The sequence below is a fragment of the Balearica regulorum genome, chromosome 8, assembly GCF_011004875.1.
Source record: "Balearica regulorum gibbericeps isolate bBalReg1 chromosome 8, bBalReg1.pri, whole genome shotgun sequence".
NCBI lineage: Eukaryota > Metazoa > Chordata > Aves > Gruiformes > Gruidae > Balearica > Balearica regulorum.
The window spans coordinates 13,030,291-13,057,448 of record NC_046191.1 but is presented as its reverse complement, the minus strand read 5'-3'; the positions used below and the strand labels follow the sequence as shown (position 1 = coordinate 13,057,448).

The window sequence follows — 27,158 nt, the reverse complement described above, 5'->3', positions numbered from 1 at the left end:
AGTGTTGGTCTTTCTTATTTCAACGGTGCCTGGGGTATTTACAAGAACCACCACACAAAATGCAGTAGATGCAGTTTTTCCTCCAACAGGAATAGCACATTCATCCCACATGATCATTTAATGCTGACAATAGTGAGGTAACTGCTCTCTCAGCTTTAAGAGATGACAGGGTCTAAGGCAGAGTTTTGCCTTGTTTCTTGGGAATACATCTAATAGAGCCGCATTACGCACCTTGTTTACAGATCCCAACAAAGATCAATTCTTCCTAGCTCCTAGAGAGAGGTCTCAGAGAGATCTCAAATACTAGCAAGATAAAATAAACTTCTACCTCTTCTTTGTTATATATGCACACACTTATAACCTCATATGCTATATATCAGACCATGGTGGAGAGCAACTGATAGGCAGAAGAAAGTATTGGGAAAGTGTCACAACCACAAAATAAATTATCAGTTTGGTTCATAGGCTGGCTTTGTTCTTGGGGGCAACCAGCTTGCCACTCAGCAGGACCTTTCTGCAGCAATTAAGGGACCAAACAGCAGTAGCCAAACCAAGGGCTCCCACTCTTCCCATGGGCTTCCCACAGAATTTCCAATCCTCTTCAGTGTCAGCAATTTATTTGGAAATGGCCCATAATATCTGAAGGTTAAACTAAAAATCTAAATACATTTACAATCAATAATTTCATTTTTCTTGCACAAAATAGCTCTTTACTTTATGATAAAAGCTGCTCTGGGGAGGAGATCGGTCCAAAAATTATATTCATCCAATAACCACCAGGAAGATAAAGAAATTCATCTTCCATTCCCTGTGCGAGCATTTGACCTTTCCCATCCTAACAAATACACAGAAACCTTTTTTTTTCTCCCGCCCCTTTAAGCCACACACAAAAAAAATCTCTCTTAAAACAAGTCAACCTGCTGCACAGATATTGCTTACTTGGGAAAAGATGAAAGAACAAAGCCTGGACAGAGCACCGTGTCCAGTACTACACTTCTGGAAGGTGCACAGATACTGCTGGAATGAAACATGGCAAAGGAACAGAAAAAAAAAATGCTGAAAGCTCTGCCTTTTCAAATTAACTGAGCAGATGCTGTGACAGTTGTGACTAAACCCTAAAAATTAAAACAAAACCTGGGATCTTTTAAGCTGCATTTCAGACCCCCTTAAATTAATCACAAATGTTTAGCTACAGTCACAAAACAAGGTCCACTTTCCTTTTGTCTGCCTTCTCACCAGAAATAAGTAAGAGCACATCTGTCCTATATTTCAAAAGGTTTGATATGTTACGTAGAAGTATAAGAATTTGCTGCTTCCTATGGTGTTTTATGTCATACTATGGCATGCCAAGTTATCTGGCATTCACGACATGTCAAGATGAAAATTTAAAAAAAGAACAAGACATAAACCACTGAAGCTCATGCGCAAGTCTACAAAGAGGCTGAATTTTGAGAAGACTGCTCTACCTTTAATATGCCATTCCATACCTGTGATAATGTACACAACAATTGTGTATCCTGGGTGGGGGAGAAGCCTAAAACATCTGGATGACACATGCTTCATTGCTTAAAGATGAACTACAAAACAAAAACCTTTCTCCCATTACTGCTTTATCATATAAACTACTTAAATGTAAAGCTCTAAAGTATGAGACAGCTAATTTCATGCTGGGTTTGCAGGTTTAGTTTTTACACTTCTAATAAATTCAGACAGGAAACTCCAGTTTTAAACCAACTGAAGTATGCTTACACTGGAGATTGTCTTGGTTTAGTTACATGGGCATCAAAATCAAATTTATTCAACCAAAGCAAGTTCACTTGTAGGACTAGACTGCCATCTCCTCCTGCTTGGGAGGAGGCTAATACATTGTCTTTAAAGTATAATTAGTTTAAGATCATTGCAAGTGAGAATGAAAAGCGTTTTTATACTTCTTAGAATTTAATTTTCCTTAAATTTTCAAGAAGCCAACATAATAAAAAACATATTACAAAATTCCATGTACTACACTCCATAAAATCTTACATGGTAATTAAGCATCACTGGACCATGATACAGCAAATCCTAGCCCTGCACATTGCCAGATTCAGTAAAGCAGCTTCATTCACTTTGGAGCAGCTTAGAGGTAAACAATGTAGTGTATTGAAAAAGAAGTCTTTTAGTTAGAAACAGAATAAGTTTAAGAAATTTATTTAAAATAGAAATATTCAATGTAAAAAGAGCATCAGAAAGAATTAACTCTGGAGTTTTGCTAGTTTTGTTTAGCAAGATGGGGAGCAGGGGGAAAATCAGCCAATAGCTGATCCATCAAGAAACCTGTTGACTGCCTCAAAAATCCTGATTCTTCTCTGTAACTCCTTGTTGCATCTGCCTTGTCACTTCCCAGCTCCTTTGTGCATACCTCATAAGGGGCATCTTTACATATTTACACCATAATTGTGTAAGAAAAAGAAATCTTGCTGAAGCCATTGAGTGTGAAAAAGGGCAGGAACCGGAAGCTCAGAAGTCAGATCTCTTAACATTGACGTAACACTTTCCATCTCTAAAGATATAACCACATATTCCTAGGAATGATTCCAGTCACAATAGAAATACCGCTGCCCACAAAACTATTGATCATCAGCTTAAGACTGGCTGAGAAGAGAGCTCACATTGCAGTGAACCTGCAGCAAATTTAGATGTTGCTGGGAAATGACCCATCAGATGGGCATTGTCCCATGAGGAGGGGAGGTCGCCTTTGTTCCTTTCCCTAGGATCTCTCCATCTCCTATCGTGTCACAGGACAGAGCACAGCACGAGAGTCAAACAGGATCCAAGTACAATTCTCAGCAAAGGAAAACAGATGCCATGCATAAACATTACTGCAGTCAATTTCAAAGTCAAGAGGTATGTGAATTATCTTGGACCTGATTCAAGCAGGATATAGAGGTCATCTCTATGGAAGGCCCTGCATCCTGCAAATCCCTAGCAGCAAATGGAATTATGGTAAGACATAAAGCCTACCCTGGAAAACAGAGCAGAATTGAAACAAGGAACATGCTCCTGATGATACAGAAACCTGGGAGGAAATACCTACAATCTTCATCATGCACATAGAGATTAAAAAAAAAAATCAAATTAATGAATAAATATCAAAAATTACAAGTGTCCAAACACCAGGACCAGATCCTTTTAGACCTGCTGCCTCTCCCCTCTGAACAGCTACTTGCCAGGGTGGAAAATTTAATATAATGAGATCAGCTTTGCTATTTTAGTCTCAAAAGTGCAGATGGAGCATATGCCTGCAGATAGTAACATTATCTGTGTTACTGCAGTGTCTGAAGACCCCAGTCAGACGCAGACCACTGAACACTCAGAGAAAACTCTTACAGAAAATTCCTGCCAAAACCAGCTTACCTTATGAACTAAGGGCAAAATGCAACCTATGGTTTTAATTAAACCAGCTGAGATAACCACAGAGAGGAAACATGCAAAACAATCATAGGTGAACACACAGGTATGGTCACCTTTGACAGCATCCTGCAGAAAACTGTTATAAGCACATGCTGAAGGGTTTTGTTTGGTTGAAACTTTTAAGTTACATTTTGCAAGACAGTTCTTTCAATCTTTGGATTAGATTAAAAAAAATTAAAGAAACTATAGATTTTAGTTGGCCACCTGCTTACTTTGACAGAAGAACTCACAATCAGCTGTGGTGACAAGACCATTGCCTCACATTATACAAATACTATTTAGACCACAGAATTTCACTGAAGGTTTCAACTCACTTGTGATCTCTGCTAGTAGAGGGTCACGTCCAGCCTACAGGCACACGAAATCTCTTTTGCTCACCGCACAGTAAATACACAGCACACAAAACAGAAGGAAATCTCTTTTTAGATTTCACACTTAGTTCTCACTGTATGGACCCATCACACATGGACTTTTTTTATTAAATTCTACCACATTAAGCTTACACTGTTAAAATCATACTATGATGACAACATAATCCACCTCCATCATCTTCTTCAAAACCTCCATTTAAAAAGAAGAGTTTGTAAATAGGGGAAGGCATAATCCCCTGTAAAGTGCAGCATGCGTGAACTAAGTTACCTGTTCTATTTCCTTTAAAATATTATGGTCCAGTCCTCAGTGGGGGATATCAACATTTTACAGAGTATCATTATCATTCATGTTGTATTTATTGTAAGACAACAAGTACATTGAAGTATCATTTTACAATTATGCAAAAACTAGCATTTCTTTGAAGTAATTTATTGAGTAACATCTGTCATCATTTTAAAGGGTCAGTAGGTGATACAGTGGAAGTTAGAGAGTTCAACATCTTTGGGGACAATAGTGACTACATAAATAGTAATCACTCTGTTAATCTAGTAATCAGCAAGGTGGCATGTAGCTACCATAGTAACAAGCATAAGATCAACTATTTGTTTCCAAGAAATGCCTATGCTTCACTCTGCTATTCTGCCATGATTTTTAAAGACATGATAAAAAAAACCCAAACACTACACAATCTATTTCTTAGAACTCGCCTCTTTCTCTGCATTTCCTCAACAGAAGAGAGAATTCCTCAGAAAAAGAGGGTTTCACTGGTTTTAACGAGACTGTCCCACTACTGATAGGGAGACAAAGTTTCTGGAGCCATGATGAGCAACAGCCCAGTCAGTCTTACCTAGAGAGAGTGTACAACAAACGCTACAGACAGCCCCCACCCTAGGAAGAATCATCTTCCCAAGCATTTCTACAAGGGCTACACACACAGATCACTTCTTGCAGTAGTCATAGTAAAAGTAGGGCTTGGTATCTAAAGGTTATACAGTTTTTCTAATATGCTCTTAACCACAGTTAATTATTAATAGCCATCTCTGTTCTTTGTGCTTTTACAGACATCTCTATCCAATCTCATTTATATTAAACTCTCACACATACAGAACTCCAACATTCTACAAGTCTCAATATCTTTGGTGGGGGAATGAGTGAGAAGTGCAGGGGGAAATTAAAAACCTAGGAATGGAGGGAGGGCAAGCCACAAAGCAGAGCCAGAGGCACTCAGGGCTGAAGTGGCAAGGATGCACTGTTGCTCTGGCTTCCCATGTGCCACCACCTAGTTTATCTCTATAGCACAGATTTTTATTTTTTATGTGTGTGTTTTGTTTTTTTTTTAATGCTTCCACACAGGCTACTGACTGAATAAACAAGAGAGTCAGGACAAACCCAAGAGAAAGGTGGAGAGTGTAGCTAACAGGTTTGTATTTTCACAAGGAATTACCCTGGTGTCACATCAAAACATACGTATTATTCTGAACTTCCTTGTTACGGTAAAAGCTTTAGGAGTATGTGTAGGCATTACATTAAAGACTTATACACCGTTAAGTATCTTGATCTAGACATTTAAATTACTCTTGAGAAAGCCCAGTCTGTCTTATGGCAAAGCTAATCACATATCTCTTTCACTTTTTATCCTTGCACCTGCCTGTATTAACAGGATTAAGAATTAAGCTGGCAGAGGGTTGTCTGTCAAGGAATACCCATTTATCTATTGATTCAATCATCAGAATTACAACCAAATGAAGCTCCAAGCCTGGGCAAAGGGAAAGTGTTTACTGTGTTATAATTCAAACCCTAAAAGGAAGGCACTGCAGAAGTCATGCTTGTGGCAGGCTGTGTCACCAGGCTGTGCAGAGGAAACAATTGAGAGGGGGAAAGAGACACTGGAGTTTTCTTGTAAAATGATATTCTTATTTCATTGTTAGGGCCAGAGGGAAGATTTTGCATATGATTTCTCCACATAGTCAAAAAAAAGTAAAGAAATTCAGTCTTCTGAATCACTTGCAGATCCTAGCTAAGTCATCTGGGGAGTGTTTAAAAAGGAGTGCACGTACTTATCTTTGTGAAGCCAGGCTCCATTCACCGAGCTCATATATCCTCATCCCAAGTCACAATTTAACTCTCGATTGTGTCAGTGCTGTTGGCTTAAAGGAGTTTGTTACCATCTCTCTCCAAACAGAACCTGGTAGTTCAGGGAAGTTTCTGCACTTGAGGCAGAGTTTGCCATATTTATTAACAGAAGCTGCCACAACCTACATGCTCATGAAAGAAAACTCAAAAAATATCCACGTACCACAGAATTCATGAATGAATGAAAGGGGAAAATTGCAGCAAAGTAAATAGTTTTTAAATTTGAATGCCAAAAAAAAAAAGTTATAAGAACTGAATTCAAGGAATGTTTATTATTTGGGGACTGTTTTGAAGCTTTGTAATTTATCCATTTTGCTGATATGCTGAAGGCAACTGCTATGAGAGGCCATCCCAAAGTTTGGGATAAATCAACCCTTTGTTAGAAGATCAGACTGAAAATAACAAAGCATTCACAGATCACTTTTATTTAGTAAAAGGAACAGAGTGGAAATGTATTCAAAATATACACAGAACAGAGCAAGGCAGATCGCAAATGAATACGAAACAAATCACTTTCAAGCCAGGCACAGGAGAGTGACTCCCTGCAAGTGACAACACTGTAAGGAAACAAACGCTGTTTGTTCTCAACTGACTGCACTTCCGCCTCCTCCCCTTTCATTCAATCCTTAGTACTAGTGATGCTCCCTCCATCTCCATGACATGCTGGCTGAAAATACTTTTATGCTGGTGAGGAAAGCAGGCTGGAGAAAGCATATGGTCACACGGTAAGTTTACGCTTATATTTGCTGGCGTGAAGGGGAAAAACCCTTTATCAAATAAGTCACTGGATTGTCAAATGCAATTAAATATTAAGTATAATTGTGTAGACCATCTGGATCTTGGGTAAATTCAGCAGGGGAGTGTGTGCTTAAGGAGCAACTGGGACAGCTGTGTATATCTGCAACCTTTGCTTTAAAAGCAGTAAATGCTGCACGGTCAAAAAAAAGAAAATAACTTCCCCCTTTTTGTCCTTTGTACTGGAAGTCTGTTGCCCAAATGATATTGCTCCTGAAGGAATTTGGCTCCAACTCAGCTGAGACAAACCAGAGCCCCTCACCCCCCTCCTATTATTCGGTACACAGTTCCCTTCCCGCTAGCCGATAGCTCGCAGTTCTGACAATGCAGGGAAAGAGGAAAAGAATGGCAGAGCGAAGCAGAGCACAGCTGTACGTTGCAGAATCTCTCCGTATTCATTTGCAAAACAAAGCCAGTATTCAAAAAGACAACGAAGATGCAATAGGACCATACCGAATCCATGCCTCTGAGCAGCGAGGGGCTCTCTAACAATGCATTCAAGCAACAGATAGAGATTTACCTTCAAAATGCAGGCCATGTTCTTTCTCTATCCTTCCTACCACAGAGCAGCAGGATTCTACTTTGTGAGCAGCAGTTCCAGTGTCAGGCAAAAGGCTGGTAGAGCTGCAGAACTGCTAGAGCCTACATTCCTGTAGATCCAAATAAGGGTACCACGCATCCAGGATCCGTTAGTCATATTAGTCTTTTTATGCCCCGTCTGTTCCACCCATCAGCTCCTACCACTGGCTGGGAGCCAGCCCGGTACCTCCCCTCCATCACATGACCAAGTTTGATTCATGGCTCCAGCGTGTATTTTTGTGAGCTCCAGGACGCTCTCATGCAATACTATACGTACAAATGGCAATCTATACCTTGCAGATGTTTTGTGATGTTTGGAAATCAAGCTGCATGTTTATAATTAATCCCTGTGCAACTCTCTAAATGTTCTCAGGAGACAGTTGCTGCCAGCTAGTCAGAAAAGTCCAAACTCGCTCTATTATTTGGGCTCTAAAAATCCTTACGCTGCTTGTTAGTGTGAAGTATCATTTTATGTTAAGCCCTTTTCATTGTACAGCAGGCTTCCCTTTGTCTGAAGGCTGCAACTGCTTCCCCATGAGAGCTAATCTTTATCAGCAACCAACACAAATATCCCACCAGAGGTGCTTGCATTGTGCAGCGTGTGCCTTTTTGTGTAAAGGGCTGGCATATATCACAGGGAATGGAAAGTGTGGGTGTTTGTGGGGTTCTTTTATTTGTGTAAGACTGATAAAGGGTCTCTGAACTTTCTTTGGGCTTTCTTACACTGCAGTGAGATTAACTGCAGATTAATACATTCAGCTGTTGAAGAAATCTTTCACTTTACATCATCTTAAATTCAAATTTGTCTGTAGCATATGATGCTCTATATGTTATAAAGGTTTCATTTCATATTTGTTGCTTCTCCTGCAGTCTCTTTCTTCCCCTTTTACACTTTCCCATTACTACATCTTGGAACCCTTTGCATTTTCTGTACTTGGCACTTTCCCTGTATTCCTTGTGTGCTACATTGCTTCACTCCCGCTGCTTTAATACACACCAAAGCTCTCCCTCTCCCTTAATAAATTCCCTGTAGTGGATGTCTTCATCCTCTCTGCAGCAACTCCGGGTACCTGTTTACATGCAGCCAATACAGTCCAGATAATGTTATAAAACTGCTTACCACAGAGCTCCTTAATATGTGGAATCCAGAAGGGGTTAGTACTGTGCTGCGCATTTAATAACCAAAACTGTTCCCTGTCTGGCAAGCCTCTCCAATCCAGGTGCAATCCCTCAAGACAATAAGTAGGTTGAAACTAAAAGAATTAGCTGTCCTCATTTCTATGCAGGGGCAAATCATCCCCAAGAGCAGAACAGAAAGGGACTGGGGAGGCATTCTCCAGCTCACAGTCCTTGGCTGCCTTCCTGATGCTGCCAATTTGTGTCTGGCCTTTGCACCTTTCCCTCCAGAGCACCGTAGTGTTACCCAGGACCTGCAAACTCCTCAGGCCCTCTCACCACTGGAAATCCACCTCTTTGCTCAACTAGAGCCACAAGCCAAAGCTCTTGAGCTGAAAATTATGGTGCTGCTGGGGAGACTAATGAAAAAAACCCTAATGAATTTTCTAACTATGAGTTGTCTAATATAAGGAAATACGTAAACAACAAATCAGTGGAAGAAGCTTGTAAGGGTGGGACCTGCGGTCTTTTTTTGTTAGAAGCTACCACTAATCAGTGTTACATCATTCTGAATTGCAGTTTATGCCTCTCTAAGGACTAGTTATTCATAAGGAGTTCTGTAACAAAGCTCTGTTTTTTAATGAATAAGATACACAAATTATTCATTGTTTTCCAATTAAAGAAATAATTGCCTATTTTTATCTCCAGCAGTCAAGCATCTAGTTTTCTGGGACTGAAACTATTCCTTCCATCTGTGAGGTGGGCATGGGATAAGTTTCCATCTGAGACAACTGAAAAATGTTCCATCCCCTTCCCACCCCACCCCCTCTTACCAAGTCTGTAAAGAACAAAAGGAATGAGACTTGGAGAGAAACCATCCTGAAAAGGTCAGCCATTTCAGATCTGTCCAAAGCATTGAGGGATTTCCAGTGAAATACATTCCTTAAGGAAAGGCAAAGATGTAGGTAGGCATCTTGTTTTAAGCATTTCTCTGACATGTTTTGATTCTAAACACCATATCGGACAAAATATGGTGACCTTTAACTTTTAGGCTTTGTGTAAATGGACATTTATTTTACAGATACTTCACTCCAGCAACAGCCATCCCTCCCTCCCTCTGTGACTCACCACAATCCAACCACCTCATATTCATCTACCTGCTGTGAGGTATGACACCTTTTTAGGGGCATAACAAAAGTAATTTCTTTGATTGTCCAACAGACAGCTACAACCCCTCTAAGTTTTCTTAGTTTAGTGAAATACAGTCAAATCGATTTTCTGGAATACTAAAGGTGCTCTAAATGCCCATGGAGCTACTCGCAGTGTGCGGAGGGTCCCACAGTTCCTGTTTGCCATTCCCAGCCAACAGGAATCCCTGCTGCAGCAGCAGCTGTTTGGTTTTTTTTTAGACAATGCTCTGCTGGTACTTGTGAGCAAGCCATGGGAAACTCTGTGTTTGTTTTCTGCAAATACGGGCGAAGTTTGAATTTTTTCTTCCAGAACTTAATTTAGAGAGGAGAAAACCTAAACCCATGCCTTTCAGACAAACATGCACTTTTCTGTAAGGAGGGATATAAGATTCCACTTTATTTGCTCCTGGGGACAGGAACTGAAGGTGTGACTCTAGCTGAGATCACCGTAAATAGCGGCAGAAAGCCCAGCCTCAGGCTGAGCTAATTTCACCTCAGAGAAACTACATCAAGAAATGCATCCACCAAACAATAAAAGCAAACAAACATTGTAAGCATATCTTTTCCATGAGCTTCATGAAGTGTTCTACTTGAACTTAAAGTTCTCTTGAAATCAGCTTTAGGTCAAACATGGCTCACTCAAATTTCAGTCATGCCTGCAACTTCCCATCCAAAATGAACACAGTTGTTGTTGCCTGGTAGGGATGTCAAAGGCAGTATGAAACTGCCTTTCAAGTCTGAATCATTGTGACAGGCCACACAAAGTCACTAGTTCTAGTTCTGAGGACTAAGACCTTGCATATTGCCATCTAGCTCAAAACCTGCCAATACATTCCTATGGAGATGCAATCTTGGGAAAAATATGGTTGGTTAGGCAGCAAGCATTTTCAATTCTAGGTCTTAAAAACTAATTCTGTTATAATAAATCGATCCTTTGTGGAGAAGGCTGATTAAATCGTAATTTGCAAAGATTAATACAGCTACACAATACCAGCCTTCAAGTAAGAGTTTCTCTGTACTGCCAATATGGCTAGCTATGCCGGGCTAGGCTGTGCCATGATTACTCCTTGATTGGTTTGTTAGGTGAACGGACATCACATAGCTAATGAAGCTGTACTTTCACCTATAAGAACTTCAAAGCCAAAACCCTACAAATAGGTAACAGACTTAAACATTAAGTTAATTTAGTAGTCCCATACTCTGTATTTTAAAAGTGCCTACTTGTAGAAAGGCTAAAAACTATTATCTTCTCACTAACTGTTGAGATCAGACACTGTCTCATCTAGTGAAAATGTGTCAAAAGGAAACTATTTTTCTACTTGCTGCCACTACAAAGTTTTATCAGGCAGCAATGACACAAGATGGCATTTCTCACCCTTCAGGTGCAACCTGAGTCAGTGGTGGGGTAATAGTTCTGCTCTGCTGTTGTCCAGACAACTCATCTTCCCAAACTTCTGTATCAATTTTTCCTTACCTCATGTAACTCACCATTAGAGGTAAGCCATATAGGCTACTCAGAAGCCCAATGGCACGACAAAGGTAGAAGCTGAGATGACAGACAGACAGCAGGCTATAATTTGAATAGGAAATCTTACTAGTTTATCCAAATGTTACATGTAATTTCACTTTAAACCTTTTCATCAACCTGACTTTTCAGGTAAGAAAAAAGGCTAAATCAAGCTAGTGTGCTTCATTTCAGAGGTGAACTCCTGCTGCACTCTGTCTGGTGTCCAGAAGCTGAGGAAAAGACATGGGGCTTGATACAGCGTGAATTCTACCTTTACTTTTCAGAAAATCCTTACATCTTAAAACAGGCATGCCATACACACGCTAATGAAAGACCCCTAATCGGAAGTATATATTGTCCTACCCAGCTTCCTTCTCAGCACAATTCATCTGTACTCTACTCAGCTGCAGGATAACCATGCCACATTTAGAGAAAAAAAAAAAAAAAGAAAAAAAAAAGGCTTAGTTGTAGAATACTTCCCTGTGTTTTACTGGCAGGAGACAAGGATTGCTCGGCACCATCAAAGCTATTAGACATTCAGCTCATCACCTCACTGTTACTCAGTGTCATGGTAACAATTTAGCATAGCCACACAGCACTTTCAGACCTTGCATGTTCTTCAGTACCCCCTCTCGCCCCCTTTGTAATACACACAAAACACACTTAAATCCACACCTCCCAACTTTCTTACAACTAAACATTATTTTTTTTAAAAAAAAAAAAAAAAAAATCAAGTCCTGGACAGACCTAACAGTTTTAGGAAAAAAAATTTTCCCTTTATTCTCTAACATGACAGAAATCTTTGAATAAGGTAAACACCATGCTATTTTATATCTATAGGATATAAAGGAAATAGTCTATCCTATATCTGTAGTATATGGCTTTTATACATAGTACACAATGCTGTCAAATATTTATTATTTAAAAGAAAATTTAAAGACCCCAATATTTTTAAATGCATGAATATTCAGAGGGTAAAACACAAAGGTCTGTAGAAGTTCCTGGAAGCAGAACAAAGCAAACCCTACAAATTAGTAATCTTTTCAGAATGTTGTCATTTTATTTTCAATACAAACTTATCTGAGAACTTCAGGTTTCTGCTTTTAAAGTTGGTTATTAAACAGTAATCATTTTACACTGAACTACAGACTGTTCTATTTTGTATTAATGAAAAAGTGTATGTCATATCTTATTTGTAAGTTTGCTTTAACAGAACAAATGGAATTTAAAATGCAGCAAAAAAAGTTCTCAGAGAACGCTGTCCATCTTCCCAGGCAGCTTTCCTCTAATTAAAACAGACTAAGCAACTCTGAAGAGTGCTGTGTCCACTCATGTCACCAGCTGTTTTGCCTGTATAAAAATAGTAAGATAAACAAATGTATAACTTACTGCAATCTCCAGGAGAAGAAAACCCATCAATAATATTCTGAAGGGCATTCAAAAGCTAAATGATGTTTTTGAAAAGGCACTGTCATTTAAAGGTAACATTGCTGACTGGAGAATATGGTTGGTTGATGAGCATTTCTTGTAAATTCTTCAGCCAAGGACATAGTTGGTTTTTCCACTATTAACTTCTTACATTCTTTGCTCCTATTATCAATGCCTTACACTCCCACTATTTTTATAACATATAATTCTAACATCACAAAAACCTAGATGTTATTTCACACTTAGATACATCCATGTCAATTTGCCTAACAAGATTTTATCTTGGAGAATCAGCTGTTCACATAAAAGGAGCTTAGGAAAAGGAACCAGCTATGACTTCAATCACAGTATTGAAGGCCCTAAATTAGAACAGAAAATTTAAATCCAGCATTTCAACTTAGGAGAATACCTTCTTCTGAACTGCAGAAGCAGAGGCTGTTCCCTGCCATGCTTCCTCCAAAGATCCAGTCAGCCACTGGTTTTATGGGCTAAGCTCTGTTATTATCCAAACTGCCTATCTTTTGAAAAAACCTGTCCTCATCCCTTTCTGAGGCTTTATCTAATGTTTCTTTGCACTTGAAAGGAAAACTTTAAAAGCACAGCAGTAAAGATAGATTTATTTAATGCAGCAGTGAATTCATTTTGTTCTAAGAGGGAGGAAAAAAAGAAAAGGGTGTGGGGTTGTTTTTTTTTTTTGACCACTCTCATGTAATGTACGTGGAGGGGCTCAGCCTGAGCACTGTCAGATCTGAGCCACCTTGCTCAACACCAACCTGCTACACATCATACCATCACAAAAAAGTCTGAATCCCAAAGCCCTATCTTGATCTTGAACAATTAGTTGTCCTCCAGGGAAAATAAGTAAATAAATGAATCAATTCATCTGTATTATGGAAATTGAGAATCCTCTTTTTGCCTGGGAGGGGGGAGGTTCTGAAGTACAGGAACTCATCTCTACTTCACAGGCTGGAAAAGAGGCAAATATGTGAAAGACACCTTGCCTGCCTAGTGTCCCATACATTACCCGTTCAGGCACCGTGTAGACCCCATCAGTGTCAGCATGCTCTGAGTTCTTGGAGGTCTTCCCTGCTCTGGCAGGCAGCAACAGAGCTCTGAGTGGGGACAGCAGCAGCCACTGCTCAACAGGCTCTGCCCTGCCACGAACAGAAAGCCGGAGGAACGTGCCATGCCCCCAGAGATGTCCCATACCACCAGGGACAAAAGATTCTCTGCCCCACATCATCTTAAGAGACAAAGGGAACAGCATGCCAGCCAGGATAGAGTCCAGGACAGAGGCTGCAGATGACTGGGGTCCAGAAAAATCAGATCCTGCAGGCAGATTTGGCCTATGGTCCAGAACTTTCTATTTCTAATTAAAACCAGCACAACAGCAAGACAAAAGCAGTCAAAGGATTTTTTTTCTAATCTTAATCTCAGGTTTTAGAGTTCTTTGTAGTTACAGGCTTTCAACAGAAAAACAGACAAATGTAATCAGAAATGGTCCAATTCTGCAACAATTTATCACCTGCACCAGCTCTACCAGAGCTAGCAGCATGCACAGCATATAAACTAGCAACAAGAATAACTTGTGGTATTATTTCATTGAGAATTATGAATTAGCATTATTTTAGCATGCTATAAATGGATCTATAACATGATGACAGGAATTTTAGGAACAAAAATTTTTTTCATGTTTTCTGTCTTAGATATATTTTATTCAGTTATGGCCCCAATGTTTAGACATGCAGCAAAAAACTATAATTTATATGCCAGAAAACTAAGCAACATTTTCTTGTTAACAGAGGCATCATATGGAGAGATTTAGAGATGGTCAGAAACTCAGAACCCACGTATTCCTATTTTTAAACCTCATTCCTTACTTGATTCCCGAGTTATAAAACCAACTAAGCTATCATACTGAAACCTAACTCTACTCCTTCCATCAAAATTCTCTCAATGAAATTCCCTTCTTGGAATATTTAAAGTCTTACCTAGCCACAGCTTGAGAAACAGAAACAGTAAAAGCTGCTTACAGACCTTGAATCATGAGCTTTACTCCTCTGAATCCAAATAAACTGATACCACACTCCCCTATTAAATCCACACTCTTCTTGAAGCCTTTAGGAGACACTAGCCAGACACCATGCTGTGTCCTAGCGTCAACAGACTTTGTTCCACTGGATCTAAAGAGAAGATATCTACCTTGTTATTAAAGCTACTTTCACACATGAAAACTGCCAGTAGCAAAACTTTGCCGTACTTTGAAGAGTTCGTCTCAAACTATAAACATATATTCTCAAGAAAAAAGCTTTTATGTCTTCCAAAACATCTGATAACTATCATATCAGACTTTTAACAAAAACATATTCCATGCAATGCTTTAAATTAACAGAGATGATGTTACAAGTTTATAAGTGACGACAAGCTTGCTTCTGACAGTTTTCTATGCTGCTCTGTAATGCTGAACTAGAAGATTAAAAGATGCAGTTATTAGGGGATTTAAGGCACTTAATGAGTTAGAGAAGTTTTGCATATTGCCTTTATCAGAACAATCAGCAGCCCTGACTTTAAAGGTTTAGAGTTCCAAACACAAAAATTGATTTACACACAAATGATATTATTGAAAACCTGCAATTAAAGTTGTAAAATTGGACACAAGAATAAAGAAATAAAGGAATTCTGTTTGTCTGTGCAACTTAAAATTAGCCTGGGTATACAGATCTCAGAACTTTTAGATGACATGATCACACAATTCTTTCCCCAAAGGAAGTTTTGGGGGGTTTTGGTTGGTGCGTTTGTTTGTTCATTTTTTCTCCCTTTTCTAGTTCAAAAGATGGAACTTGCAAGAGATAGAACTTGCATATAGAATTTGCAAAATGTGAGAGTCAATCAGCATTACACAAATATGCTGTTTCCTACAGGATCACTGCTTCACTTGCTGGAAAAAAAATTAAAAATTATACAGTGAATGAGAAATGGCTTTCAGCAAAAACTGCAGAAGTATTCTGATGATTTAAATCATTGAAAGCAGCTGTGAAGAGGTGAATTCTGAACTTGTCTCTAACACAAATCCTCTGCAATGCTCTCTGAATTAATAGCTAGGCACTAGTATTATTTCCCTCATTTTCTGAGCTCCCAATTTGAAACCATTATGGCTTATTCACTGATGCACTGGGTACTTGCAGCTGCAATTGAAAGCAGTAGGATTTATATTTTGAGCATATTAATATGCTGAAATAATAATATAATGCTAAGTACTCTGAAAAAAAAGAAATCTTAGGCACCCTACATTGGACAGCAACATAAATGGACACTAACTATTTTTTCTGTGACTCACTCTCCTATAAAATAGTAATAATTTTTAACGTGGATCTGACTATTACAGTGAATGGCACAAGAGTGTCCATTAGGAAATTAGGCATCCTGTCTTCAGGAAATGCTTTCACTGTCATGAAGTAATATGTGGCATAGGGCCACACGTCGGCAAGGAGGAGCAAACAGAATATAAAATAGCTGTTCTCCACCTGCATCTGGCCAACGTGCATGTAAACAAGTCAGGAGTGTTAAAACAAAAACCATGTTATTGATCACATTGTTCAAAACTATGCATAAAGTTTAGGAGGTAATTTGACCAAATTAAGACTGCAGAGGTAATCAGCTTGGTATTTTAACATTTTAATGCCCAAGTTTGTTATTTAAAACTATTTTCACTTTAGCATCCCAGAAGTCAGAGGTACAGATTCCATGTCTTGCCATTACTGTGGCACTCAACAGGGTTGCCAGTAAAGTCTTCTGACTTCCAGGACCATCTGAGACACCAGTCCTCAGAAGCCAACAACTCACACAAAAGCAGTCACTTCTAGACCTAGAGTAAAAGACACAACCTTTCCCTGATACGCAGTAGCAGCAAAGAAAGGCAAAATCCTGTCCTGTGACAAACCCCAATCTAGTTATACTGACTGCTGAATCTACCACTTCCGCCATTTAACAGGATACAAATTAAGTTGCCTCTATCAATGTATTCTTTCTCAATTAGAAGCTACAGAAAGAACGTATGTCGTTGTTATGCTAACTTTGAGAAGAAACAAAACCTCAACATTATTTTAAGATTCCAAGTAACTTAAGAAACAAGTCTCAGAGTAAGTCCGTACAATGGTCCATGGAGAATTAGAAAAGGTGTATTTGTTAATTTTGATGATTTCTGACTTGAGGTGATCCTGATGTTTTGTCAGAAGTCATTTTAGAGTTTTCAAAAGGAATTAAGTCTTCTGTTAACAGTTTCCCCAGACTGAAAGTGGAAGATGCATACGTCCATTATAGTGATAAAACACAAAGACTTGGTGGTCTGACTATATTTAAAAAGCCAATTTTTGGAGCAATTTAATCCTGCCATACATCACTCTAGGTCAGCAAGGACTTTATTGATTCAGTGGTCTTTGGTGTAAAATACCAGGTTTTGCAAAGATAATTCAAGTTGCAAAGTTTTCACGGGAAGTAAGTTGTATATCTCCAGGAGAAATTTACCATGTCTTCAATCACACAATCATCTACAAACCTTCATAACTACCATTACTCCCTCGCTACAATTTAAAGGCCTCTAAAAATATTCTCAGCAGTTTCATGTATTAATATTGCCTGATAGTCACAGCCTATGTCCCAATAGCAAAGGAATCAGAACTTGGAGCCAAAAACATTTGAGAACATGTAAGTGCAATGTGTTTGTAATGCAGATCTTTAGCATTAATGTGCAAGACAGGTAAAGAGCTTTCCTGCCCCCATATTTTCAAGATGATTATTGTCATATAGTTTTTCTATGTCTGTTGCTATTATTGACAGTGTAGCCATTAGTGTTTGCAAATCAGGTAACACCCTGATCCTATTGCAACAAAAGTGCAAGTAACAGTGTATGTAAACACCAAGGAGGGAATAAACTAAGTATAAAGAGACATATTTTAAATATAAAACATTTTGGAAAGAAAATGGTTTTAATCATCCTAAGGTGGGTAACAGTCCTCATTTCATTTTCCCTCAAATATTTATTACTAACATTAGTGTTAAACTCAATAAAACTACAGTATTTCTATTAATCACCAGAAAGTATCAAAGTTAAAAATAGGCTGTGATTTATTGTGCACACCATAATACAGTTTTATAACATTTTTATTATTTTCAAAGCCTTCTAGGATTTTCCTTATCAAGATGTGACAGAAGTCTTTCCATAGCTCACTTGTCTCTTTAAAATGCTGTAGTACATGATAAAGAAAATGCTTTATAGTTGGAGATAAACTTACTGTGCCTGGCTTTCTATTTTAGTAAAATTTACAACAGCATTTGGGGAAACTGCAGCAACAGATTTCATTGACTCTGAAAAATATATATACTAGGAGCTAAGATTGATGTTATACCCATTTAGACATTTTATATAGCTGTCATGGAAGCAAGGAGTTATTAGGACAAGGTAAATTAAGGATTTTAAGGACTGGTTCAATTTAAATTCTGGAGTCCACGTGCAAGCAGGATGGCTGCTCACACCAGAAAGTGTCAGAATACATGGATAGCCTAGCCTTTTTTTATGTGAGACTAAATGCAGCAGCTATCTGCAAACACAGGGTTCCCCCATTTTATTCATCTGAAATAAAGTTATCTTTTGCGGTTAAAGGCTCCAAAAGTAGAAGTGTATAATTTTGGAATTGGAGGTAGGTGGGGGTTTAATTATATTGGACTAATCCTATCCTTTAATTCCTTTACTGAAGTATCACTCCAGAAGACGATGCCAAAGGAGAAATGGCCAGATCCACTGGACTTTGCCCAGGACCATATTTACATCCTTCTTGGTATAAATCACAACCCTTAGTTTTCTTTAGAAGGAACATATAAACCTGACTGTTAGGTGAGGTCATGAACAACTGAGAGGCAACTGGTTCTGAAGTGTCAGAAAGGACAGCTTTTTAAGTCATAGCTCTGTCACATCCTTTGTATTCTTGGACAATTTGCGTTGCAAGTTAACATTTATCTACCTTTTCCTGATAAGGATAAAGAGAACTGCACGTTACTGTGTTCCTGTAAAAACCTTAGCCTAATGTAACAGCAACCAGTAAAGAGTTGCCCTTTTGGAAAAATCAAGGATGTGAGGCTTTGCAGTCACATTTCCCTTCTGTGAAGCACCCAGTTGCTGTTGTTGCTGTAGTCTAAGGGCTGTAACCTTAGTTAGGTTTCAGTCAGGACTAGAAGGTCTTGGGATAATACGGGACAGAAAGTGAGGGGAAAATACAGAAAAAAATAGAGGTCAGACAGGAAATTACCCATATTGCAATTTTGAGAGCATTTCCTTCCTTCCTTCGGTTACTATTTTTAAATCCCACAAAGCAAAGCATCAGCAATTCCTCCAAGTGGGCAGCAGCTCTGTATTAGAAAAGCAAAGGCACAAGGCCACTGACTGGCATAGCTAAAGACTGGCATCAGGGCTGGGTAAAGAGCTGACAGATTTGTGTTTAATCCTGTTTTCACAAACAGAAATGGAAACTGTTTTTCTAAAGTAAAATTCTCTTCCTTTAACATAGCCTCCCAAACATAAGCCCTAGGTAAGTGAGAGCAAATTTATGAATTTTCTAAGCACTATCTTAAACCCACTTGAGATTTTAGTGACGTTTGCATTTCCATAGCGTGCCCATTTTATTTCTATCTGGGTTTCAGAAGGCAGCCATTATTTGCATTGCTTGAAGCTTTTCTTATGCACAGTCAAAACAAACACTCTTACACAAAATAAGTTCAGCAGAGGGACAGGAGAATTTAGCTTTGAATACATTTCAGACAGTAGCTGTGCTCTGAACAAAGCTTTTGAAGTTTCATGATTCTATTCTGTCTCTCCTCAAAAATAGCTGCAGAGAGCAATGTGGGATTCTTCCCCCCACTCCTGCTCTCCTTCACCCACACTTCCCTCTCTCCAAACCAGCTCAAATCAATAGCAAGGATGACTATCCACAACCAAGCTAGAATAGCATCGGAGATTGCCCACGTATTATCACATTAATGTACTCAGGTAAATAAGTACGTACTGGAAAATAGTAATTTTGATACAGCAAGGGGAGATGACTTGTCAGAAGAAGTTATGTCAACTGGAAAGCAATCTCCAAAAGCCAACATTTCTGCTTTACTGTCTGCATGCTACAGTTCACAAAAATAGTGAAGAAACTTTCAGGAGGCAAAATGAAACTAGATCAGAACTCTGCAAGTCTGAAAGGAAGAACCTGAGAGAGAAGACAGACAGACAAGATTGTTAACACCCAAATCTCACCATGACACAAATAGAAATGTAAAGCTTTAAAATGTTTTCTATATTCATATATTTTCTATTTCCAGGAGGTATTTGCTCAAGTGTTTACCACACATTTGCTGTTTGCTTCTAAAACCATGCAAGAATTTTCAATAATGTGTGAGAATCTCTGGAAAATATTCTCAAACAAAACATGAATCTATTTACAGGAGCAGTCTAAATTAACTTATTCCAAGATTAGTCAGAAAGTTTCCTAATTGTTGCTGAAATGCAAGTAAACACTATCATAATTATTTCCACTGAGAAAGCAGACACCAAAAACTCCTCAGGAAGTTGCTAAATGTGCTATAAAGTGATATGACTTCTCACAGAACTCAGGATCTGTTCTCAAACAGTTTAGGAACATAGAACACTAAATTTAGTGGCTGATTATACTGCATGTGATGAAGTCATAAAAAAGAAAAAAGATCTCTCAAAGCTCAGGTTTATATTGGCTCTTTCAGTTCTTTTTTCAGGCTGCAGTGTCAGTGTTGGAACATTTTATTCCAAAAGCAAAGACAAATTATCTACACGTTGAAAAAATAAGCCCCACCAGGTGGTCATGTCACCCACCCCTTTCACAATAGGCATATGCATTTTTAGTGAGGTAAATGACAAGTGTATCTATTAGCACTGCTAGAACAGAATTCACTCATAAGAAAAAGTTATTTAACCATCTTCTATGCCAAACATGCTGTTGCCTATTACTCATAACTGACTATTCAAGGCATGGCTGAAAAGCAGTATTGCTTGTGGTGCAAACTAGTTACCTGCACAGCACCATGAGGCAATTCAAGCAATGGTGGCAACTACTTTCACAGATGTCAGAGTATACTTTGTGTAAGGGCCAGTAGTTTTACTAAGTATATAGCTGGCAGGGTTGGTTACTACAAAAAGCTCTTAATTATGCTATAATGAGAGCCACTTGTCTTCAACAAATATCCCCATTAAGAGATTATTCTGCTTTAGCTTCAGTGTACTCTAGTTTCCATGCAATATTCTTCTTTGGGAAGATACCCAGAAATAACAGGATCCTTGTTTCCTGTTTCTTGCACGTGGTACTGCCAACAATTAGTTATAAATAGAAACTTTAATTTTAAAGAAAGATAGGGGTATTTTTAAAAACAAAAACCACCTAGGAAAACATGCTGCTGATTCAAGCCATCCCTACTTGTCATTATCCCAAGAGCTGCAAAGATGAACAGTGAAAGCAAAGAACTGTATTGTTCATTGTCTTCCTCTGCAACTTCAAGCTGGTTGTAGCCTGCTCTGGGATCCGGGCATGCCCTGGGCTGGGATGACCAATGCATAGCTGCCAGGTCTCCTAGAGACTAGAAGAATTGTCCTTTCTGTTCTGGCAGACACCTTTGCAATAAGAGATGTTTCAATACACTTCTAGGACAGGGATGACTCCTGAACTCGAGTAATGCCATCAATAAGAGCAGCAACAGCTCCTGTCTGCTCAGCTCTTTGAGTGGCATTCACACTGTACCGTGCTGTTGGTAACCTCAGTGATGAGGAATGCAACTCTGTTGCTGGACAGTGCTTGGGGGGGGAACAACAGCGCAGGGTAGGCAGTGAAGGTGCAAACTCTCCTCTGTTTTCAAGAGGTGTCAGAAGGGAGCTGTTCCTGCATGCATGCAAAATCAGAAACTGAGATTTTTTTTTTTTTTTTAATTAAGAACGAGTATAGATTAGAGTCCTGTTCCAGGCCTATGAACACAAAAGAGGTACTGGAAAGCCCTTGGAGGTTAAAGAACACAGAATTGAAGAAAGGAGAGAGACAAGAAAGAGCAGCTGCACCATGTACCAAGTTTGGCACATTTGAACAGTAGAGCAGGAAGATCTATGGAGAAAAAAAGAATTTAAAAAAAAAAATCCATTTTCTATCCAAAAGTTGTATTTACTGTAAAAAGCTCTCTTCAGCCACAGAGATGGTAGACTGGCAAACTGCATGAAATTATCTTCCCATACATCCAAGATGAACCAACTTCATTACAGGTTTATATAGGGACAATAAGAGAATCTTAGAATAGCAGGTTGGAAGGGACCTCATGGATCATCTGGTTCAACCTTTCTTGGCAAAAGCTCCGTCTAGACAAAAGCACCATCTAGACAAAATGGCCCAGCATCCCATCCATCCAAATCTGAAGTGTGTCCAATGTTGGGGAATCCACCACTTCCCTAAGGAGATTATTCCAATGGCTGGTTGTTCTCATTGTGAAAAATTTTCATGTAGAGTCCAATCAAAATCTCCCCAGGGGTAACTTGCACCCGTTACCTCTCGTCTTTTCCATGTGACTCCTTGTAAAAAGGGAGTCTCCATCTTCTTTGTAGCCACCCTTTAAGTACTGGAACATGGTGATAAGGTCTCCCCTAAGCCTTCTTTTCTTAAGGCTGAACAAACCCAGTTCTCTCAGCCTTTCCTCATATGGCAGGCTTCCCAGCCCTTGGATCATCCTGGTGGCCCTTTTCTGGACCCTCTCCAGCCTGTCCACATCTCTTTTTATAGTGGGGACCAGAACTGAGCACAATATTCCAGGTGTGGCCTGACAAGCACTGAGTCAATAATGAATTCTTTATCTCTGCTGGTGATGCCCTTGTTGATGCAACCTAGCATCTTGTTGGCTTGCTTTGCTGCAGCAGCACACTGTTCACTCATACTGAGCTGCTTGTCCACCGGGACCTCCAGGTTCCTCTCCACAGAGCTGCTCCCCAGCCAGGTATATCCCAGTCTGTGCTGCACTCCTGGATTATGTTTTCCCAGGTACAAGCCCTTACACTTGTCCTTTTTGAGCTTCATACGGTTCTTGTTAGCCCACTCTTCCAGCCTATCCAGGTCTTCCAGCAGGGTGGCTCTCCCTTCCAAAGTGTTTACTTGACCACTCAATTTGGTATCACGAACTGTGGCTGTGTTACAGCTTGAACTAGTCTAAGCTCTTTCCTCTTCAGGATTAGTTTTCAGCAAGATCAACTCCAGGAGCTGGCAACTGGTTGCATGAGCGCTACTGCTAGTTAAGGAAAAAGTAAGAGTGACTGAGTATGCACATGGAAAGGGTTCTATACACAGGGTCATCTGAGCTACATGTGATAAGGGGAGCAAGAGTGCCGTAAGGGTAGCACAGTAATTCAGTAGATGAGATTCTGTAGGAGAAGAGCAAAATATATTTAATGCTCAGATTAGGACTGAGACATGGCCTTGGCAGACGGATAGAAAACTGGATGTAAAATAGACCTGAAGGCATCAGGGAATGCAATATAACTACTACAAAGACTTTCCCAGCATCATGGAAAAGAAGGAAGCAAAGTCATCCAACCAAGATAAATACTGGCACAATTGTTAAACCACTGGGACAGTGTAAATTATAAAGAAAAAAATTATACTGGCCTAAATGTCAGTTATTGTCAGTTCCAGTAGACTGTTATCAGCCAACACTGCTGAATAACATTGGTGTCTCCTCATCCACTTTCAAAAATAAGCAGAACAAATTTTACTATTAAGCTTATAGTGGAATCACAACAATGTGACTAAGATGGTGATCTGCCTCACGAGACTCAGTATCATGCAAAATAAAATTTTGGTGTATGGGTTTAAGAGAGCAAGAAAGAAACCATAACACAATCAGAGTTAAACTCCCATCTGTCATCTGGAAAGAGCCAGGAAAATAATTGCAAAATAAAAATGAAGCAGCATTATAATAGGTTTTTGATCTGCTATGAAATACTTGGGGCGCAGTGCAAGGGCTCCTTACTAGAGGCTGAACAGGCTGCCATGGCTATGTGGTGCAACACAGTACATGGCAGATACACTAGACAAATCTCTGAAAGCTTGACATCTGCATTTACACAACACTGTAACCAGTGTTGTTCTGCAAACAGTAAGAGAATTCTGGGAGAAAAGATGCTATAAACCTTTTATTATTTTTTTTAAATGAAAAATATCTTGAAATTTGAAATACAGGTGAGACAATCACATAAGAGAAATATTCCTAGGTGCATGTCATGACAAGTTAAAAAGGTTTCTTTCCTCACCTTGGATTGGCAAATTTCATATCAGATATTCTTATACAGACATTGCAACCCAGAACTAGAGCAGAATCCAAAAGTGTTGACCTTATTAAATGTTCTACAACATAATTTGCCACCAGTGTGGGTACATATATGTGTGTCTGTGTGCACACATGTGCACCTGTGAGCATATGTATATAAAGTCCTCCTATTATTAGCTTATTTTCTGTGGCTATGAACATGTTACAATTTCCTTATTATGCTGGTTTTGGCTGGGCTAGAGTTAGTTTTCTTCATAGCTAGTATGAGGCTATGTTTTGGATTTATACTGAAAACAGCCTTGATAATATAGAGCGGTTTTCATTATTGTTGGGCAGTGCTTAGACAGAGTCACGGCCTTTTCTGCCAGGACACAGCACTGCACCAGTGAGTAGGCTGGGGGCACACAAGGAGTAGGGAGGGGACACAGACAGGACAGCTCACCCCAACTGATCAAAAGGGTATTCCATACCATATGATGTCATGCTTAGCATATAAAGCTAGGGAAAGGTAGAGGTAGGGGGGGACGTTTGGAGAGATGGCATTTGACTTGCCAAGTAACCATTACACATGACGGACCCCTGCTGTCCTGGATATGGCTGAACACCTGCCTGCCAATGGGAAGTGGTGAATGAATTCCTTGCTTTGCGTGTATGCACAGCTTTTGCTTTACCTGTTAAACTGTCTTTATCTCAATCCACAAGTTTTCTCACTTTTACACTTCCAATTCTCTTCCTCATCCCACCGCAGGGGGGAGTGAGCAAGCAGCTGGGTGGTGCTTAGTTGCCATCTGAGGTTAAACCACAACACTTACATTAGCCTTCAAAATTATTTTACAGTATTTGTCTCACAGACTTTAATGATTTAGTTATCTAATGAAGTAATAACCTAAATAGTGAACACTTAAATTTGTTTGGTTTGGGAAGTATGAGAGAAGAAACCTTCCTAAAAGTATAATAAAGAGAATTTGTAGCCAGCCAGCACTCTGGCAATAACAGAGCACAAGAACAATACTGGAGTCTAGCATTAATGACCTCCAAGGCAGATTGTTTCCAATGGGGTTATGCTGTGCTTTTAAACAGAGTGCTCTAACCCAAATTCCTATAGCCATGGCCTTCCTCTTGTGTGTTCAAAGGCAAACCACTGCCACAGAAAAAAAGTAGTACATTTTGGTCAATATTTCAGCAAAGGGCAATGAAACATAAAATAACATTGGAGAATAAACTTGTTAGCATCAAGCCCTCCAATTCCCACTGAAGACTTCTGCTTAGAAACACGCATGCAGCCGTACTCAGAGAATGTACACTTTTCAAGTGACAAATTCAAGAGGCACCCAAGCACATACGCTGACCTCCCTTCCCCTTCATGGTATTTGGTTGGGTACAACAGCTCACTGCAGTTCTTAAATGCTATTCAGAACTACAGCAGTGCAATTCATAGCTTGTACTTAACAGAGACGCTCCAGGTGAGAAGATTGAATTACTTTTCTGAGTCAGAGCTTTCTAACTTGCCCTTTGTAACCTTGCTGGTCTCCTTTCTACTAGTCTCAAGTGCAGCATTCTGATAGCACAGAAGATGTGAACTCAGCCTGATTTATCTAAACTCTATATATTTTCCAATAGTTCCACAAATCTAGAGAATTATAATTAAATCAGACATTGCATTTGTATTCCTATATTACCTGTGGCCCTACCAATTTATTTTTATTAAAAAAATAAAATTATACTCATTCAATGGTATGGACCACGTTACGTTATCTACCTAGATGATCATAAAGCAAAAACTGTCTAGGACACACTGAGGCGAACAGGATCACCTAGGCCTGTGTTGTCTTAGTTTGAAATCGGTCTCAAGGGGAGAAGGAATAAAGGGAAAAATAGATATCAGGAATCCCAGAGCAAATACCAGTAGCACATTAAACATGGACCAAGAATCAGTCTACTATTTCTTGTTGGAATGAAATAATGAAATGGACTTGCCAGCTGAATTTCCCACTTATGTTCTAACAGTTGGAAGCAGCTGATGTCATCCGCTAGACTATTCACAGTTATTAGGAGATAAACTACAGAAAAATAGATGTGCTTAAAATAAATAAACCTTCAATGGTCAGACTCATGTATCAAATGGGATCCTTCAGTTTCTGTAGAAAACTGCAGAGCTTGGGACACAAACTTTTTTTTGCAAAGTTGAGGGGGGATACAAAACATGGCAATACTATTGCCTGTGCCTAGCCACCATGATGGAAGATGAGCAGGAAGGAGATACCACCCCTTTGTAGTGGTCTGGTCTGGCTCCTCACATTAAAGAGACATTCATATTATTTCCATATGTTTTCCATGTCATTTTTCAAAATTCCCTTAAGTTGATCTATTGTCACGTGGACTATATACATACCATCACCCACAGTTCTGGTATGGCAGCAGGTCATAATGTACATGTAGGTAATCCCTTGGAGAAGAGTTAATTACTTCACTGGGATTGTTCTTTGGAACTAATCATCTTTTTGTCATCTTTCCTGGGAACGCTTTTTGAAAAGAATACTGTGTCTTTGTTTCCCCCATTGCTGTCCCTTGCATGCTCTGGTGAATGAAACTTGCAATCAGTTGAAGATTCCTGTCCCTCTTAAAAAACAGAACAGAAATAGACTGTTGTCAATAAGTATTTTCAGACTGTGATCTGTGTTTTCCCATTGCTGGCCAGAGACCCTCCATGTGATTGGTCTTGGAAGCTATGAGTTCCCATCCAGCACAAGAGACCCTTACGAGCTAATGAAAGCAAAACAAACAAATAAGCCTTTGAGCCATGCTGGATGGACCCCATCTACAGCATACTCCCTGTAGGAAAAGAATAGTCACATAAGCTTGTATAACTAATTGAATTACTTCCAGAATTCCTTTCCCCTAGCTTAACACTCATAACCTCATAGGAAAGTATTTGATACAATTTATTTCTTTGGAAAGATGACTGCCTTCACCTATTATTGCTCTTATGGTCCTCAGTAATCAAGGGAGCCTTGCCTGAAAGCAAAGCTTCACACTGAATCCTAGTACTTTCTCTTCTCCTACTACTGAATTTTGTGGTAATATTTTATATCAGTTACATGTTTTCCTTCTATTTTGAGATGTCAAGCAGCCTTGAATTGACTGATGTTAGTCTCCAGAATGAAGGTGGGACAGTGATTGTTGAATCAATGTCCGTTGTACTTCCTAAATGAGTCCCCTCCTCCCAG

General features: G+C 39.3%; 1 protein-coding gene across 6 annotated transcripts in view; it reads right to left on the bottom strand.

The window, feature by feature from the left end:
- Positions 1–7,496, bottom strand: part of ST6GALNAC3 (ST6 N-acetylgalactosaminide alpha-2,6-sialyltransferase 3) — a 225,979-nt gene extending 218,483 nt beyond the window's left edge. For 4 of the 6 annotated variants that reach the window (XM_075759745.1, XM_075759746.1, XM_075759748.1 and 1 more), the window contains exon 1: positions 7,271–7,496. In XM_075759745.1, coding sequence (XP_075615860.1) covers positions 7,271–7,288 — 18 coding nt within the window. In that variant the 5' untranslated portion in view covers positions 7,289–7,496. The remainder of the gene's footprint in view (positions 1–7,270) is intronic. The other 2 variants (XR_012836519.1, XM_075759744.1) reach the window with 1 other exon arrangement.
- Positions 7,497–27,158: the final 19,662 nt, after the last annotated feature.